This window comes from Peromyscus leucopus, chromosome 8b, assembly GCF_004664715.2.
Source record: "Peromyscus leucopus breed LL Stock chromosome 8b, UCI_PerLeu_2.1, whole genome shotgun sequence".
In the NCBI taxonomy this organism is placed as follows: Eukaryota; Metazoa; Chordata; class Mammalia; order Rodentia; family Cricetidae; genus Peromyscus; species Peromyscus leucopus.
Window position 1 is genome coordinate 623,491 of NC_051086.1, and position 15,042 is coordinate 638,532.

The 15,042-nt window shown below is 52.7% G+C and overlaps 3 protein-coding genes across 9 annotated transcripts in view; 2 read left to right on the forward strand and 1 right to left on the reverse strand.

Annotated features, from left to right (window-relative positions):
- The window catches only part of Glyr1 (glyoxylate reductase 1 homolog), a 39,894-nt gene extending 32,443 nt beyond the window's left edge, over positions 1 to 7,451 (forward strand). For all 5 annotated transcript variants that reach the window (XM_037200755.1, XM_037200756.1, XM_028894780.2 and 2 more), the window contains 3 exons: positions 157 to 336; positions 648 to 772; positions 5,559 to 7,451. In XM_037200755.1, the coding sequence (XP_037056650.1) occupies positions 157 to 336; positions 648 to 772; positions 5,559 to 5,633 (380 nt within the window). In that variant the 3' untranslated portion in view covers positions 5,634 to 7,451. The remainder of the gene's footprint in view (positions 1 to 156; positions 337 to 647; positions 773 to 5,558) is intronic.
- A 373-nt stretch (positions 7,452 to 7,824) lies between these two features.
- Positions 7,825 to 13,191, forward strand: Rogdi (rogdi atypical leucine zipper). The gene is made up of 11 exons (XM_028894781.2): positions 7,825 to 7,935; positions 8,001 to 8,072; positions 8,910 to 8,992; positions 9,071 to 9,125; positions 9,693 to 9,773; positions 10,874 to 10,969; positions 11,552 to 11,650; positions 11,970 to 12,083; positions 12,173 to 12,222; positions 12,342 to 12,468; positions 12,676 to 13,191. The coding sequence occupies exons 1-11, from the start codon at positions 7,891 to 7,893 to the stop codon at positions 12,715 to 12,717; spliced, it is 864 nt and encodes a 287-aa protein (XP_028750614.1). The 5' UTR covers positions 7,825 to 7,890; the 3' UTR covers positions 12,718 to 13,191.
- A 352-nt stretch (positions 13,192 to 13,543) lies between these two features.
- Smim22 (small integral membrane protein 22) lies at positions 13,544 to 14,578 on the reverse strand. 3 transcript variants are annotated; one of them, XM_028894783.2, is made up of 4 exons: positions 14,449 to 14,578; positions 14,000 to 14,144; positions 13,820 to 13,917; positions 13,544 to 13,642 (listed from the first exon to the last, which is right to left on the reverse strand). In XM_028894783.2, the coding sequence occupies exons 2-4, from the start codon at positions 14,133 to 14,135 to the stop codon at positions 13,601 to 13,603; spliced, it is 276 nt and encodes a 91-aa protein (XP_028750616.1). In that variant the 5' UTR covers positions 14,136 to 14,144; positions 14,449 to 14,578; the 3' UTR covers positions 13,544 to 13,600. The 3 variants fall into 3 exon arrangements, with proteins under 3 accessions (XP_028750616.1, XP_037056652.1, XP_037056653.1); XM_037200757.1 differs by having other exon boundaries at positions 13,805 to 13,917; XM_037200758.1 differs by having other exon boundaries at positions 13,835 to 13,917; positions 14,449 to 14,577.
- Positions 14,579 to 15,042: the final 464 nt, after the last annotated feature.

The window sequence follows — 15,042 nt, forward strand, 5'->3', positions numbered from 1 at the left end:
GAAAGAAGGCTTCTTTTTCCAGGCACAATTAGTACCTGGGAGAAAAAGGAACCCGTCCTATCCAGGACAGATGAAAGAAGTTTTCAGAGTGCATGGTGAGGGCAGCTAGAGATGACCTGCCTATAGGATTCTTGAGACATGACCTTTACCCTGCAGGTGAAGTTGGCAATGCAGCCAAGATGATGCTGATTGTGAACATGGTCCAAGGGAGCTTCATGGCTACCATCGCTGAGGGGCTGACACTGGCCCAGGTGACAGGCCAGTCACAGCAAACACTCTTGGACATCCTCAATCAGGGACAGTTGGCCAGCATCTTCCTGGACCAGAAGTGCCAAAGTAAGTGGCCTCTTGTCTTGCATTTTTGTTTTCTTTAGAACTGAGCAGCTGGGCCAGACCATCCAGGAGAGAGTCCTTTCATGGCTCATTATGTTAAAGGAGCCCCCTTTCTAGTCAGTCCTTGACCCAGGCAGAGGATGCCCAGGGACACAGTGAAAGGTTTTTGAGCCCCAGACTGGAGCTCCCAGTCTTTAGGAGATGGAGAGGAGCAGGGCTATGCCTTTTGGCAATACTGGAGGTGAACATGATCCTGTAAGGCACGCTTTTCATGTAGGTCTTTAAACTTCTGATGAATGGCTTTCCCTCCTCAGATATCCTCCAAGGAAACTTTAAACCTGACTTCTACCTGAAGTACATTCAGAAGGATCTCCGCCTGGCTATTGCACTGGGTGATGCAGTCAACCACCCCACCCCCATGGCAGCTGCAGCCAATGAGGTAACTTGACATCAAGTGGTCCAGGCCCTAGATTCTTTCCGTTAGTTGTTATTTCTGTCCTGCTTGCTTAGCTTTTCTTCCCATGTTATTGAACAGGATCTTGTTAGACCCCCTGAGTGCTGGGATTACAGGTGTGTACCCTACACCTGATTCTTAAGTTTTCTTTGTTTTGGTTTTTGGTTTTTTTACCTTTTGGTTTTTTGAGACAGAGTTTCTCTGTGTAGTCCTAGCTGCCTGGAACTCACTCTGTAGACCTTGTACTCAAGAGATCCTCCTGCCTCTCCTTCCCTAGTGCTGGGGTCAAAGGCATGTGCTACCACCACCTGGCTAAATTTTTATATTCTATTCTCACTACACTGAGCCAAGAAAGGAAAAGAACACCATGTGTAGAATTGCGCTGTTTCTGTCTTTAAATTAGGATCTGGAGTCTTTCTGTGTAGTCCTGAAGGAGGAACCCTAGGCAACAGTTCTAGACCTACCTATGACATGAGCCTGAGAGCTGTACATTCCCTTCTGAACCACAGTAATTGATTGTTATTATTTTCTTCATGATTTCTTCTTTGCTCTGTGGATTATTCTAAAGTTTGCCTATCCAGGTATAGCAGTTCATACCTGTAGCCTTAGCTACTCAGGAAGCTGAAGCAGAAGGTTCAAGGCCAGCCTGCACAACTTAGTAAGAGTCAGTCTCAGAAATAGTTATTGAAAAAACAGACAGGAGGAGTGAAGATGGTGTTTCTCGGTAGAGTACTCAGCTAACACGCACAAGACGCGGTTCAGTCCCTATTGCCACAAAAGAAGTTGAAAACGGAATGTGAGTCTGTGCAGTGGCTGGTTTGTGTTGTTCAGTTATTATCAGAGTGGGCAACTGTGCTCATAGTTCAGCTGAGACTGGAATTCCTGTTACTCTCCTTTAATTCTGCCCTCCTCATAGAGGATTTCATTTTATAGCTCAGGCTGTCTTGAATCTCATTAGGTAGCCCAGACTAATCTCAAATTCAGAATCCTCCTGCCTCAGTGTCCATAGTGCTCAGATTACAGGTGTATTTCAGCATTCCTGACTGAATCGTGTCGTGTTTCCATGGCCTGTTGGGGCTTGCATCGCCATCCATGTTGCAGTGCTCTGTCCATTCACGTCACTCCGTATACTGGAGCATGTTACAGTGCATGGTTACTTTGGAGACTCTCTTTTGGAAAAAGAGCCCTGCGGTCCTGGCTGCTGCTTTATGCCTGGCCTCACACATCCCTCCCATCAATCGCTGAAGGAGCTGGGATTTTAGTTTCCGTTTAATCACTTTAAAAAAAGATTGATTTGCACTCGGGAGGCAGAGCCAGGCGGATCTCTGTGAGTTCAAGGCCAGCCTGGTCTACAGAGTGAGATCCAGGGCAGGTACCAAAACTACATGGAGAAACCCTATCTCAAAAAACCAGAAGATCAAAAGATTTATTTTTGATGATGTGTGCACATGAATGCTGGTATCCACAGAGACCAAAGATGTCAGACCCCCCCTGGAGATAGAGGCAGTTGTGAGCCACTTAACGCAGGCCTCTACAAGAGCACCAAGTGCTCTTCACCACTGAGCCATCTCTGCATCCCCAATTTAGTTTCCAACAGGGTGCTCTTGGCAGGGAATTGCTTTGGTATTTGCAGCTTCTTCATAAAACTCATCTTAGATGTGGTTAGGAAGGGTTCTTTATAGGGCTAGTGCTGGGAGAGCGTCTTAGTGGGTCCAGGTTGTTTCTGCTCTGGCTGCAGAATTTTGGTTCATTTCACACTAGAACATGGATTGTGAGACCCCTGGATCATGTGTGTTCAGGCTCTGCACTGCACAAGACCCTGAGGGCAGGTTCCCATTAGCATGTGCCCCGATATCTGGAGCTGTCCTTTTAACATTTGTTTCTGTCAGTCCCTTTCTTCATCTCTTCCTTCTTTCTCATCCTCTCTAAGGTTATCTCTGTGTGTGGTAGAATTTCACTTTCATTCATAACTTGGCTTTTTGACAGTACTTTGCTTTTCGGTAGTGGTTGTTGTCAGTATTCATACCTTAACTTGATGACCTCAGAATTCATCCTATGCCAATTTGCAAAAAAACAAAAACCCAACCACCTTGTTCACTTTACCACATACTCGTCCCTACCCATAGTTCCTCAACTAGTTCCTCTAGATAACTGTTTCCATCTTTCTGTTCTTTGTTAAAAATGAGGTTTCTCTGGCATTATTCCTTTCAGCTGCCCTTATCAAACCGGGCAGTGGTGTAGCCTTTAATCCCAGCACTCAGGAGGCAGAGGCAGGCGGATCTGTCTGGTCTACAGAGTTAGTTCCAGGACAGCCAGGGCTGTTACACAGAGAAACCCTGTCTCAAAAAAAAAAAATTCTTATCACATTCCTGCCAGCGATGGTATTCTTGGTGCTTGGTCTAGAAAGCTCCTACATTAGCGTGGTGGTGGTGGTGGTGGTGGTGGTGGTGGTGGTGGTGGTGGTGGTGGTGGTGGTGGTGGTGGTGGTGGTGCACGCCTTTAATCCCAGCACTTGGGTGGGAGGCAGAGGCAGGCAGATCTCTGTGAGGTCGAGGCCAGCCTGGTCTACAGAGCGAGATTCAGGAAAGGCACAAAGCTACACAGAGAAACCCTGTCTCAAAAAACCAAAAGAAAAAAGAAAAAAAGAAAGAAAGCTCCTACATTAACAGATTCACCAGAGCTATATGTATTCTCCTTTATAGTGGCTCTGCTTAGACTGTTCAGCTGCCCTGTGGATAGCCAAGCATATCACTTCAGCAAAACTGGGTGCCTGCTGCCTGTCACGCAGTGGCTTTGATTCTTTTCAAGCTTTTATGTGACTAGAGTCTTAGATGACTGCTGTTGCCAGAACATGTTCTAGCTTCTGGGAACATGCTGGTATACAGGCAGCTCTCATCTTCTTCACAGTACTTACAGTTTAATGGAGGAAATAGAAAATGAGCTGGAAGCTTTTAAACAAGTAAAAATTTCAGAGTGTAGGAAAGAGTTGGGGAGGGGGTAGGCTGTGCTGGAGAGAAGGCTCAGCAGTTAAGAATGTGCCCAGATGCAGGCAGAGCATCCATATTTTTTTTTCTTTTTTCTTCTTTTGTTTTTTTGAGACAGGGTTTCTCTGTGTAGCTTTGCGCCTTTCCTGGAACTGACTTGGTAGCCCAGGCTGGCCTCGAACTCACAGAGATTACCTGCCTCTGCCTCCCGAGTGCTGGGATTAAAGGCGTGTGCCGCAGCCGCAGCCACAGCCATAGCCGCCGCCGCCGCCACCACCACCACCGCCCCCCCCACCCCGGCGGACATAAAATAATTTAATTCCAGCACTCAGAAGGCATATCCAGTCTGATCTTAGTAAGTTTGAAGCCAGCCTGGTCTACATAATGAGTTCTAGGTCAGCCAGGGCTACATAGTAAGACCCTGTCTTTAAAAAATAATAATAAAAATTAATAAACAAGACAGATCTCTGTGAGTTCAAGGCCAGCCTGGTCTACAGAGCTAGTTCCAGGACAACAAGACTGTTACAGAGAGGGCTGGAGAGATGGCTCAGAGGTTAAGAGCAATGACTGCTCTTCCAGAGGTTCTGAGTTCAATTCCCAGCAACCACTTGGTGGCTCACAACCATCTGCAATGAGATCTGGTGCCCTCTTCTGGCCTGCAGTCATACATGCTGTATACATAATAAATAAATTTAAAAAAAATAAAAAAAGACTTACAGAGAAACTCTGTCTTGGGGGTGGGGTGGGGGGGATTAATAAACCGGGCATGATATTGTGCCCTATGCTTGTGATCTCAGCACATGGGAAGTAGAGGCAGGGAAATCAGGAGTTCAAGATCATCTTCAGTTATATCTTCAGTTCAAAACAAGCTTAGGATGTAGACAAAAAATAAAAAGCTGTATATGATATCACACATCTTTAATCCCAGCTCTCTAGAAACAGAGGCAAGACACTGCAGAATTCAAGGCCAACGTGGTCTACATATTGAGTTCCAGGACAGCCAGGGGGCTACATAGTGAGAAGAGGAAAAAAAAAAAAAAAAAAAAAAAAACATGAGGTCATTGTAGGCTCTACAGGAAAGCCCTGTTGCAAACAACAGTAAAACTCAAACACTGGGGCTGATGGCTCAGGAGTTAAGAGCGATGGCTGCTTTGCAGAGGACCTGGGTTCAATTCCCAGCACCCTCAGGGCAGTTCACAACTGTCTGTAACTCCAGTTCCAGAGGATCCAACACCCTTTTTTGGCCTCTAAGAATACCAGGCACACAGATGGTGCACAGACATACGAAATAATAAAATAACATTTACAGGTAGCAGGTAATTCAAAGGGCACACAGCTGCTATGTTGATCAGGGGCTCAAAGGAGCCTTTGTAAAGTTGGTTAAGAGGTGCCAACCATTTTTAAGAAAGTATTCCATGCAGCAGGAACAGTAGGGCACAGTGGCCCTGGGGACAGTAAAACATTACTTTTTGTTCTGTATTGAGGGCTGCCACCACCACTCCTAAAGGCACTGAACACTTCACGTCTCTGAGTACATGTACTCCTCTGAGTAAAGTCATGCGGGTTATGACTGTTGCTTCTGCAGATCAAGCTGTAGCAGAAGCCCCACGGAAGCTGGGACATTTGCCCCACATCAAGCCAGGATTTATACCCAGACATCCCAAGCTCCAGGTTCTGCCTGCTAAGCAACAGGCAAGAATCATCTGGAAATGCCTCCAAGTATCAGGGCTGGGTCTCTACACAGTAGCTCTGTAGCTAGAGATTGACATCTGCCTCTTTTTTTCCAGGTATACAAAAGAGCCAAGGCACTGGACCAGTCTGACAATGATATGTCTGCCGTGTACCGAGCCTACATACACTAAGCCTTGTCCACCCATCTACCCCTCCCATCTTCCCTCTGGCCTCTCTTCCCAATGTGGGGTCAGGGTTCTGGGACTTAGCTCTGGACCAGTCACCTGTCTCCATTTCCTTTTATACAGACTTTGAGACTTGCATCAGCACAGTAAACAGCAGCACTCTCCCTCCCTGCGGCCCTGGGCAGGGATTTGAGGATCTCCACAGGTGGCTGTGACGAAGCTCTTGAGCTGGGCATTGGCCCTGGAGCAGGAGGCTGTGTATTTTCTCTCTCTGTTTCTCTTGTGTTCTCTGTCTCTTTCACACACACACACACACACACACACACACACACACACACACACACACACACACTCTTACCCACCCCAGGATAGAAGCTGCCCAGAAACTGCTGCCTGGCTGTTCTTCTTCCAAGCTTGTCTTATCTCAGCCCCCTTCTGGTCAAGGGACTAGTGGAACTAGAATTGGCAGGGAGCACAGGAAGCCTTCTCTTAACCTCCCCAGGAAAGAGGCCGGCAGAGGGTCCATGGCGGCCCCCACTGGACCCCTTGAAGGAGAGGCCCCTGAGCCATCATGAACCAGCAGACTCCCAAAGGAGGCTCTGTGGGCCTCCAGCTGAGGAGGATTTTCCTGTAGACACTACCATTATGCAGCAGTTCCCAGAACGCCTTTGTGAACTGAAGAGAGATCAGCATGACCACACAGACACCTCTTTAGGGGGAGCAGAGCCCACTGGCTCCGGCTCCCTGGCTGCTGGCTCTGTGGCTGGAGCTTGCTCTTCCAGGAGGTTTTGTTTGGATTTGCATTCCAGCCCATGGGAAAGGGTCTTGAGGGCACTAGGAGCAGTGGGGGGGCTCCTCCCTCTTTCCGTTAACGGCAGTCTCCTCTGCCAGGCCACCTATTCAGCCTGCTCTACACAGGGCCCCTGCATGCCTCTCTCCCTTTCCTCCCATGGAGATAGTATTTCTGTCCCATCCTGTTTTGGCCCAGACCCAGCCTAACCAACACCAATAATAAACATTTCACAGATGAGCATTTCATAGGCTGGGCTTTTGAGGCAGAACCTCACTTCTGCCAGTATCAATGGTTCCAAGTAAGTCCTGGGTTTGTTGGGACAGAAGAAAACTGGGTCCTGTTCTAGTAACCTAACTGCCCTCAGAGGTGGAACCCAGTCATCTGTCGGCCCTAGCATTTCTCCTTGGAGATGGGACCAGAGAGGCTTAGAGTGGCCCAGGAGAGAAATCGCCTGAGGGGTGTCTGCCTTCCTCCTCATGAGTTTGGATTTCCAAAGCTGCAATTTAGACTTTCCACTGGGAAAGACCTGGGATAAGGATCTCAGGACATGGGCATGGAGCAGCGAATGCTGTGGGGTTCAGCACAAGTGCGCATTCACTGGGATGCTGGCCCTTCTTCTGTCTGGACACATCCTGTCTTGGTCCGGGGGGTCGGGGGTTGGGAAGATGCTGTAAGGAAACCGGTTAGTCAATGTTGTCTTAATATTGTTGACAATTCTGTAAAGTTCCTTTTTATGACTATTTCTGTTTAAGCTATTTCACCTTTCGTTTTGAAATCCTTCCCTTTTAAGGAGAAAATGTGACATTGTGAAAATGCCTGTAAGAAAGCCCCTCCTCCCCCTTTTCCTTTTAATGACAAATCTAGGTGATTAAGGTTGTGAATTTTTATTTTCGCTTTGTTTTTAATGAGCATTTGTCCTTCAGAATAGGATTGTGTGATAATGTTTAAATGGCAAAAACAAAACATGATTTTGTGCAATTAACAAAGCTACTGCAAGAAAAAAGAAAAATAAAACATTTCTTGGTACCACAGCTGTGCCACTTGTGCCAGAGCGCTTTGGGGACCTAGAGTGGGAGCCAGAGGGCATCCATGACCAGGCCTTCCAATGTCAGCCCGGCTGAGCCCTCCCTCTGCGTCCCTACGGGGCGGGCGCCACCTGGCGGGACGATGCAGGGACGGCGCAGTGAGGGGCGGCCCCGCTGCCCAATCAGTAAGCAGGAGAGCTAGGTTGGTTGCCGTAGCGCCCCGCCCCTGCTGGAGAACAAGGGTTAAAGAGGGCGGATGGGCCGTGAAGCGTGGCCCGCCCGCCTCCTGCTTACCCAGGAGCAGTCGCTGGTTGTGGGAGGCGTACCGGCTTGGGGGCGGGGCTTGTGCTGGATCTGCCAATCAGTCGTGGGAGGAGGAGAAGGGGCGGGCACGGCGCACGAAGCTCCAGACTACGGACCTCAGAGAAGGCGCGCGGCCGCGACGATGGCGACCGCGATGGCTGCGAGCGCTGCGGAGCGGGCAGTGCTGGTGAGGCGCGGGCCGTGGGTGGCGGGGGCCAGGGACGGACGGGTTTGACGCCGAGCTGTCCGCAGGAGGAGGAGTTCCGCTGGTTGCTGAACGCTGAGGTGCACGCCGTGCTAAGACAGCTGCAGGACATCCTCAAGGTAAGCGCCGGTCACGCCCGGCCTGCCATCCCTCTTTCCACCGGTCCCGCGGCGGCGGCTGCTGAACGTGATTGCCTTCAGATACACACGCTCTCAGAAGAGTTACAGTCCAGACTCAGGCAAGGTGGCGTGTGTGTGTGTGTGTGTGTGTGTGTGTGTGTGTGTGTGTGCAGCGAGGTCTTAGACCCCAGGGTTAACGCGGGGTCTTGAGTGAGGACTAACTTTGAAACAGTGACATGTCATCTATGAGCAGGGTGGTGGTGAACGCTTGTAATCCCATCACTCGGGAGGGTGAGGCTAAGATCACGAGTTAGAAACTAGCCCTGGGCTACATAATGAAACACTGTCTCAAAACAAAAACTGATAGATAATCCAAGCTGTGAAGGATTCCCCGCCCTGCAGTGTGGTCTCAGCCAAGTTACCCACATCTCTGAGCCTGGTCCCTCACCCTAACCTGCTCGCAGAGCTGCTGTGAAGATGAATAAACCATCTCACAAAATACCTAGCACGGTGACCTAGGAAAGCATGTTACTATGACTACTGTATGACTCCATACCTCTGCTCCCAACCTCGGATCACAGCACTCCAGTTAGCTAAGTAATGTGCCTCTCTGTTCTGTGTTCCTACCTGGCTGCTCCTGATGGCCACTCAGGGCTGTGGAATGAACAGGTCTGAGCTCACAGAGTCTTAGAGGCTTGGTAGGGCAAAGGTTAGGAGCCAGGTCAGACCTGCCCACCTTGTCCTTTCCCTAGCTAATCTGGCAAGGTATATCTAGGGCTTGGGAATGCAGCACTGGCCAGACTGACTGAGGTGCTGAGACTGCCCTGTCTTCCACAGGAGGCCTCTCTCCGCTTCACTCTCCCAGGCCCCAGCACAGAGGGAGCTACCAAGCAGGAGAACTTCATCCTGGGCAGCTGTGGGTGAGCTGGGTTGGCCAGGAGGTTTGGGGAGGCAGTGCTGGCAGCAGCAGGCCCCGGTCTGACCCGTGTGTGTTACAGCACAGACCAGGTGAAGGGCGTGCTGACTCTGCAGGGGGATGCCCTCAGCCAGGCGGTGAGTCCCCCGGAGCCCGCCCTGTTCATTCCCTAACAGTCCTGCTGGTGAGCGGGATGGTGCTGGCCCCTTAGCTAGCCACTAGCTAGCTGTGAGACTCTGGGCAGGACCCTGTGCTCTCTGGACCTGTTTCCTTCTAGTCTGTAACCTGACAAGCAACCCTCACACTACCTCATGAGATAGGCATATAGATTCAACGAGGGACAGGAAGTGGGTGACTTCACACTTAGCTCAGCCTGGCATCTGGACCCTGTGAAATGTGAGCACTGGCAGCCTAGCTATGGACGATGGACTAGACAAGGCCTCAAGGCATGGAGGATAGTCCCTTCTGTGGCTCAGTCCTGAGTTTACAGCACTCTCCTCCTCTCTAGACCTTCCCTTTCTAACTTTTTCCCCTTTCACTGCTCTGTGGTTCGCCTGGACCTGAGTTCCTGTTTCTTGGCGTTCCTGTTCACTTAACCCCAAAGTGCCTGGGGCCTCAGCCACCCACCTACTGCATTCCTGGCTCGGGGGGTCAGGAGGACAGGGGTACGTACCTCTGCCTGCTTATCACACCCTGACCCATAGGATGTGAACTTGAAGATGCCTCGGAACAACCAGCTGTTACACTTTGCCTTCCGGGAGGACAAGCAATGGAAGCTGCAGCAGGTGAGGTCCACTGCCCGCCCGGTTCAGCCCCACGGCAGGCCCGAGCTAAGGCCTCCCCGGGCCTTCTGTGGTGAAGTCTGGCCTAGGGACTTAGTGACCACAGCAAACATAGGAGACTGTTTCCTAGCAGAACTGGGGTGGTGGTGCCTTGGGGCCTCAGAGCCTGCTTCACGTGAGGGATGTGAAACTGGCCCTACCTTTGTGACTTTGGCCACGTGAGGACAGCTGAAGGTCCCTTTGAATGTCACTTAACTCAAGAGGGGCTTCCCATGTACCTGGGATCATACAAAGGCCTCCTGCCTACCCATACGCCATAGGCCACACATGATCATTTATATACACACCCTGGCCTAAAGCTGATCCATACCCAGGGCCTTTGCCTGTGTGTGCTGCTCTGTCTGGAGCCCTACTCTTTCCTACCCCTGTGGCTTTCTTTTGTTTGTTTTGTTCGAGACAGGGTTTCTCTGTGTAATTTTGGAGCCTGTCCTGGATCTCACTCTGTAGACCAGGCTGGCCTCGAACTCAGAGATCGGCCTGGCTCTGCCTTCCGAGTGCTGGGATTAAAGGCTTTTTTTTTTTTTTTTTTTTTTTTTTTTTTTTTTTTTTTTTTGAGACGGGGTTTCTCTGTATATTCCTAGCTGTCCTGGAACTTTCTCTGTAGACCAGGCTGGCCTTGAACTCAGAGATCCACCTGTCTTTGCCTCTTGAATGCTGGGATTAAAGGGGTGTGCCACGACTACCCAATCCTGTGGCTGTCTTGGTTCACAGGGAGTTCACAGGTCTCTCCCTTGTGTCCTCCCTTGAGCCCTGCAGGTTTATTACTTTGAGGGTGTACTGGGGTTGTCTTTTGAGCAGTGAACTACACAGGGCCAAGAGCCAGTGAGCCTTGGCGGCCAGGGTTATCCGGAGCCTAGCTAGCCATCCAACTGCAAAGACTACAGCTCTGGAGGGTATTGTGACCATAGGTGGCACTACCTTCTCCCGAGAGGTTAGCCCATCAAGTGGGGTCCTGTGTTATAGGATCAAGCTGAGAACCCAAAAATGTGGTTCCTCTGAAACTAACAGGCTTTGGTTATGTGGGTGGTGGGGGCTGTTCCCAGATCCAGGATGCCAGGAACCATGTGAGCCAAGCGATTTACCTCCTGGCAAACCGGGATGAGAGCTACCAGTTCAAGACAGGAGCCGAGGTCCTCAAGGTGACTCTTCCTGTCCTTACCCCGAACAGCACCAGCCAACCCCATGTCCTCAGGCTTTGATGGAAGCTGCTCCTTCCTCAACCAGTGCTCACTGGCCTGGCCACAGTTATTGGCTTATAGCCTGGATTGCAGGATCAGGCTTGGCTTCAGTCCCCGGGCCTTGACGTGAGATGGGCAACCTTAAGTTCTTTGCTACCCTAAGCCCCCATTTGCTCACATGTTCAAAGCTCACCTGTCATGACACTTAGCTGTAATCACTCAGGTGAAGTGCCCCCAGATCCACCTGTTAGTAGTCCTATTGCAGTGGTGGCGACAGTAAAAACCTGTCACAGAACAGGGCCACATGGTCTGTGGGGACAGCTGACTCAGATGCCCAGGACTCTAGCTTTTTCTCTAAGACCCTCCAGGTAACAGACCCTCAGAACGGCAAGCACCCCTGCTGGAGCTGCAGGTTAGCCTGGGAACTGTGGTCACCTGGCAGGAGCGGAAGCTCCAGGTGTTGACCACTGATGCCAGGGGGTGGGACACGAGGGCCCCCAGCTGCTACTGCCCAAGTAGCAGTGATGGCCTACCCCTTCCCAGCTCATGGATGCTGTGATGTTGCAACTGACCAGAGCCAGAAACCGGCTCACTACCCCAGCCACCCTCACCCTGCCCGAGATTGCTGCCAGCGGCCTCACGGTTCGTACTTCAGACATCCCCGGCCCCAAGAGAAACGTCCCTGCCGGGGAGCCCAGCCAGTGGGAGATCTGGGCCTGGACAGTTTTCTGGGTTGAGTTCTTGGCCTCCACCCTGCATCCTGCCTCCAATATGTCAGCCAGTGGCTTCCAACCTAGCAGCCCAAGGAGATTGTGGGGACACTTGGGGAGCCTCTGGTGCCCCAGCCTATGGGGAAGCACCTGGGAACAGGGCTGGGGTCCCCCCCCCAGGTAATTCCATACCCTGTAGTGGTGCAGCCTGAAGTGAGAGAGGGCCTCACCCCCCCTCTCCCCTCCCCCAGCGGATGTTTGCACCCACCCTACCCTCTGACCTGCTGGTCAACGTCTACATCAACCTCAACAAGCTGTGCCTCACCGTGTACCAGCTGCATGCCCTGCAGCCCACCTCCACCAAGGTAAAGTTCTCCCCGCCCCCCACTGCCCCGACTCCAGCCCTGCTGGGGACTCCCCATCGGGACCTCAGGGACTCTGGTCTTCTGCCTAGAACTTCCGCCCCTCTGGAGGTGCGGTGCTCCACAGCCCCGGGGCCATGTTGTGAGTATACATTGAGGGGTCCTAGGGCCTCTCCCTCCTCCCCTCTGCATGCTGGGGACTGGGTCCTGGGGACCGGGTCCAGGTCTGCCTTCGGGGCTCCACTTCTCATCTCTCCCCAGTGAGTGGGGCTCCCAGCGCCTGGAAGTGAGCCATGTCCACAAGGTAGAGTGCGTGGTCCCCTGGCTCAACGACGCCCTGGTGTACTTCACCGTCTCCCTGCAGCTCTGCCAGCAGCTCAAAGACAAGGTGTGTCCAGGGCAAGTGGGGCAGGGGGGCATTCAGGGGCCACGTCACACTTCCTCAGGGCCCCCGGGTTGTAAAGCCCGTCGGGTCGTACTGAACACACCGGTCAGCTGGCAGCAGTTCCCAGATGTGATCCCTTCTGTGACCTTGACATCTCACCTGGGCTCTGGGGGTACAGCACCCCACTGACCACACCCCCACCCTCTGCAGATCTCTGTGTTTTCCAGCTACTGGAGCTCCCGGCCCTTCTGAGCAGGCACCTGCCAGGATCCCCCCCGGAGGGTAGCCTTGCCTTGTAGTCCTTCTCCCCAACACATAACCCCCGTAGTGCCTGTCACTGCAGGCACCCCCAAGTTACTGCTCTCCCTCCTCACCACCCTGTGACACATTCTCGCACTGCTGGAATATTAGGGGCCCCTGGAGAAAGGGGTGCCAGCTGGGTTGTTAGGGTGGGGGAGGGCAGTCGAGTAGGTGGGCTGAGGTGTGGCCATGCTCCTAACCCTGCCTTCCTGAGTTCTCTGGGTACCTTTGGACCGAGGGTGGGACCAGGCCCGGGGCTCTCCTGTCTCCCACTCTCTCAGCTCCCATTAGTGAGGGGTGGGAGTTGCAGGGAGGAAGAGGGGCCCCGGCAGGGGGAGCAGCCCTGTGAATAAGCAGCAGTGCTGGGATGGTTTCTTCTGTGACCTCACCCCACCTCTAAGAAATAAAGATCAGATTTGGACCGGAGCCCTGTTTTCTGTCTGTCTCCCTGCTTAGTAGGGACCTGCTTGAAGGACCCGGTCATCAATGGCCTCCCATGTTCCTGTCACCTGATGCCCCCACTCAACACCATGTCAAGGCCTTTGAAGTCGAGTCTGGCCTGGTGTTGACAATCCTGCCTCAGCCTCTTGAGCGCTGGCATCACAGGCTGTGCCCAGGCAGAACACACCCTTGAGAAAGGGACCCCTCCCTGGCTGCAGAGTGGCCCTGTGGGGTGGTGGTAAGAGTCAGTCTGGGAGTTCAGGCCCTTCGTCCAAGAGGGAACCACATGTGCATCATAAACCACCACACGATCGTGAGAACACAGTGAGACTCAGGCTTTGGCAAACATTAACTTTGTTACTGTCTTCCAGAGGACCCATGCCAAAGTCTAGCATTAAGGTTCCAGAGCCAAGTTATCCACACCCTTGGGCTTTTCCTGCAAGAGAGACAGAGAAGCCCTGTGGGTAACACTCCAAAGCTCTGCCGGAACCCTCTGCAGCAGACCCTGCCCCTGCCTGTCCCACTTAGGAGGCTGCTGTGGGCGCTCTCCTTCCTGAGGGACACCCACCCCTTCCCAGGTTCATCATGCCAGGCTCACCTTCCCGGGGCTCACCTTCCCGGGGCTCACCTTCCGGGGCCTGGGGGAGGGGCTGCAGCAGCAGCAGCAGCAGCAGTGAACGACAACCAGTAACAGCAACAACACCACAGTGCCTAGGGACCAGACCGACAGGCATCCAGATGTGGCCCCTGCCCCGACACCAGGGTGGAGCCTGGGACCAGGAGCCACACTCACCCACAAATACGAGAAAGACCGCAAAGGCGGCGACGTCCCACTCAGACTGGAACAGTTGGTGGCTCTTCAGTCTCCCCAGTACTTCCTGTGCAGTGGCCTCCAGCTCCTGCCCGAGCTCATCAGCAGACCGTCCCATCTCAGGTACCTGGCCCAGCCCCCCAAAGGGCCACCTCAGTCCACGCCTCTCAGGTCATCCACAACCTTGGCCATACCCTAAGATGACCCCGCCCCCCGCCCACCTCCCCTGCCTTCTGCCCGGTGAGCCCTCCCCCCTCTTCCTCCTCTTGCTATTCCCTCTGCTCCAGACCCAGGAACCTCCTCCCTTCCCTGTCGTTCCTCTCCACCATCCTCCCTAGACCTGCTTGTCTCGCCTCCCTCCGCTGGCCCTTTCAGCGCCCCCGTCCCCGCCCCGCCACCCTTACCCAGGCAGCCCACCCACCACCCCTTACCTTCTCGTCCCCCAAGCAAAGCTGCCTGCAGTGCCCCACGTGCCTCTAGTGCCCTCTCCCCCAAGCAAGGTAAGTCCCAGGTTCCTGGGAACTCACACTGCTTCCTGCTTCCGGATCCACACCACCTGAAACCTTAGCAACCAGCCCCACCCTCCCCTCAGGGCCAGCTAGCTGAGGCTGTAGAACTGGCAAAGGCCAGGGCCCCGCTGACTTAAAAGAAAGCATTTAATGGGAACTCACAGTTCCAGAAGTTAAAATCCATAGGGCCTAGGGCCCTTGACCTTGGGACCTCTGACCTTCCCCAGAGGAAGCAGAGCTCACTTTCCCCTGTATTCTTGTCACCTGAGGGTCCAGATGCACCTGTAATCCCAGCACTCGGGAGGCAGAGGCAAGTGGATCTCTGTGAGTTTGAGGCCAGCCTGGGCTACAGGGTGAGTGCCAGGACAGCTAAGGCTACACAGAGGAACCCTGTCTCAAAAAATTTAGAAAAAAAAGTTGTGGAGGCCGACAAGATGGCTCAACAGGTAATGAATAGTGCCTGCCAGTAAGTGGAGGGACTTGGAGTTCAATCCCTGGGACCCACAGGATGGAAGG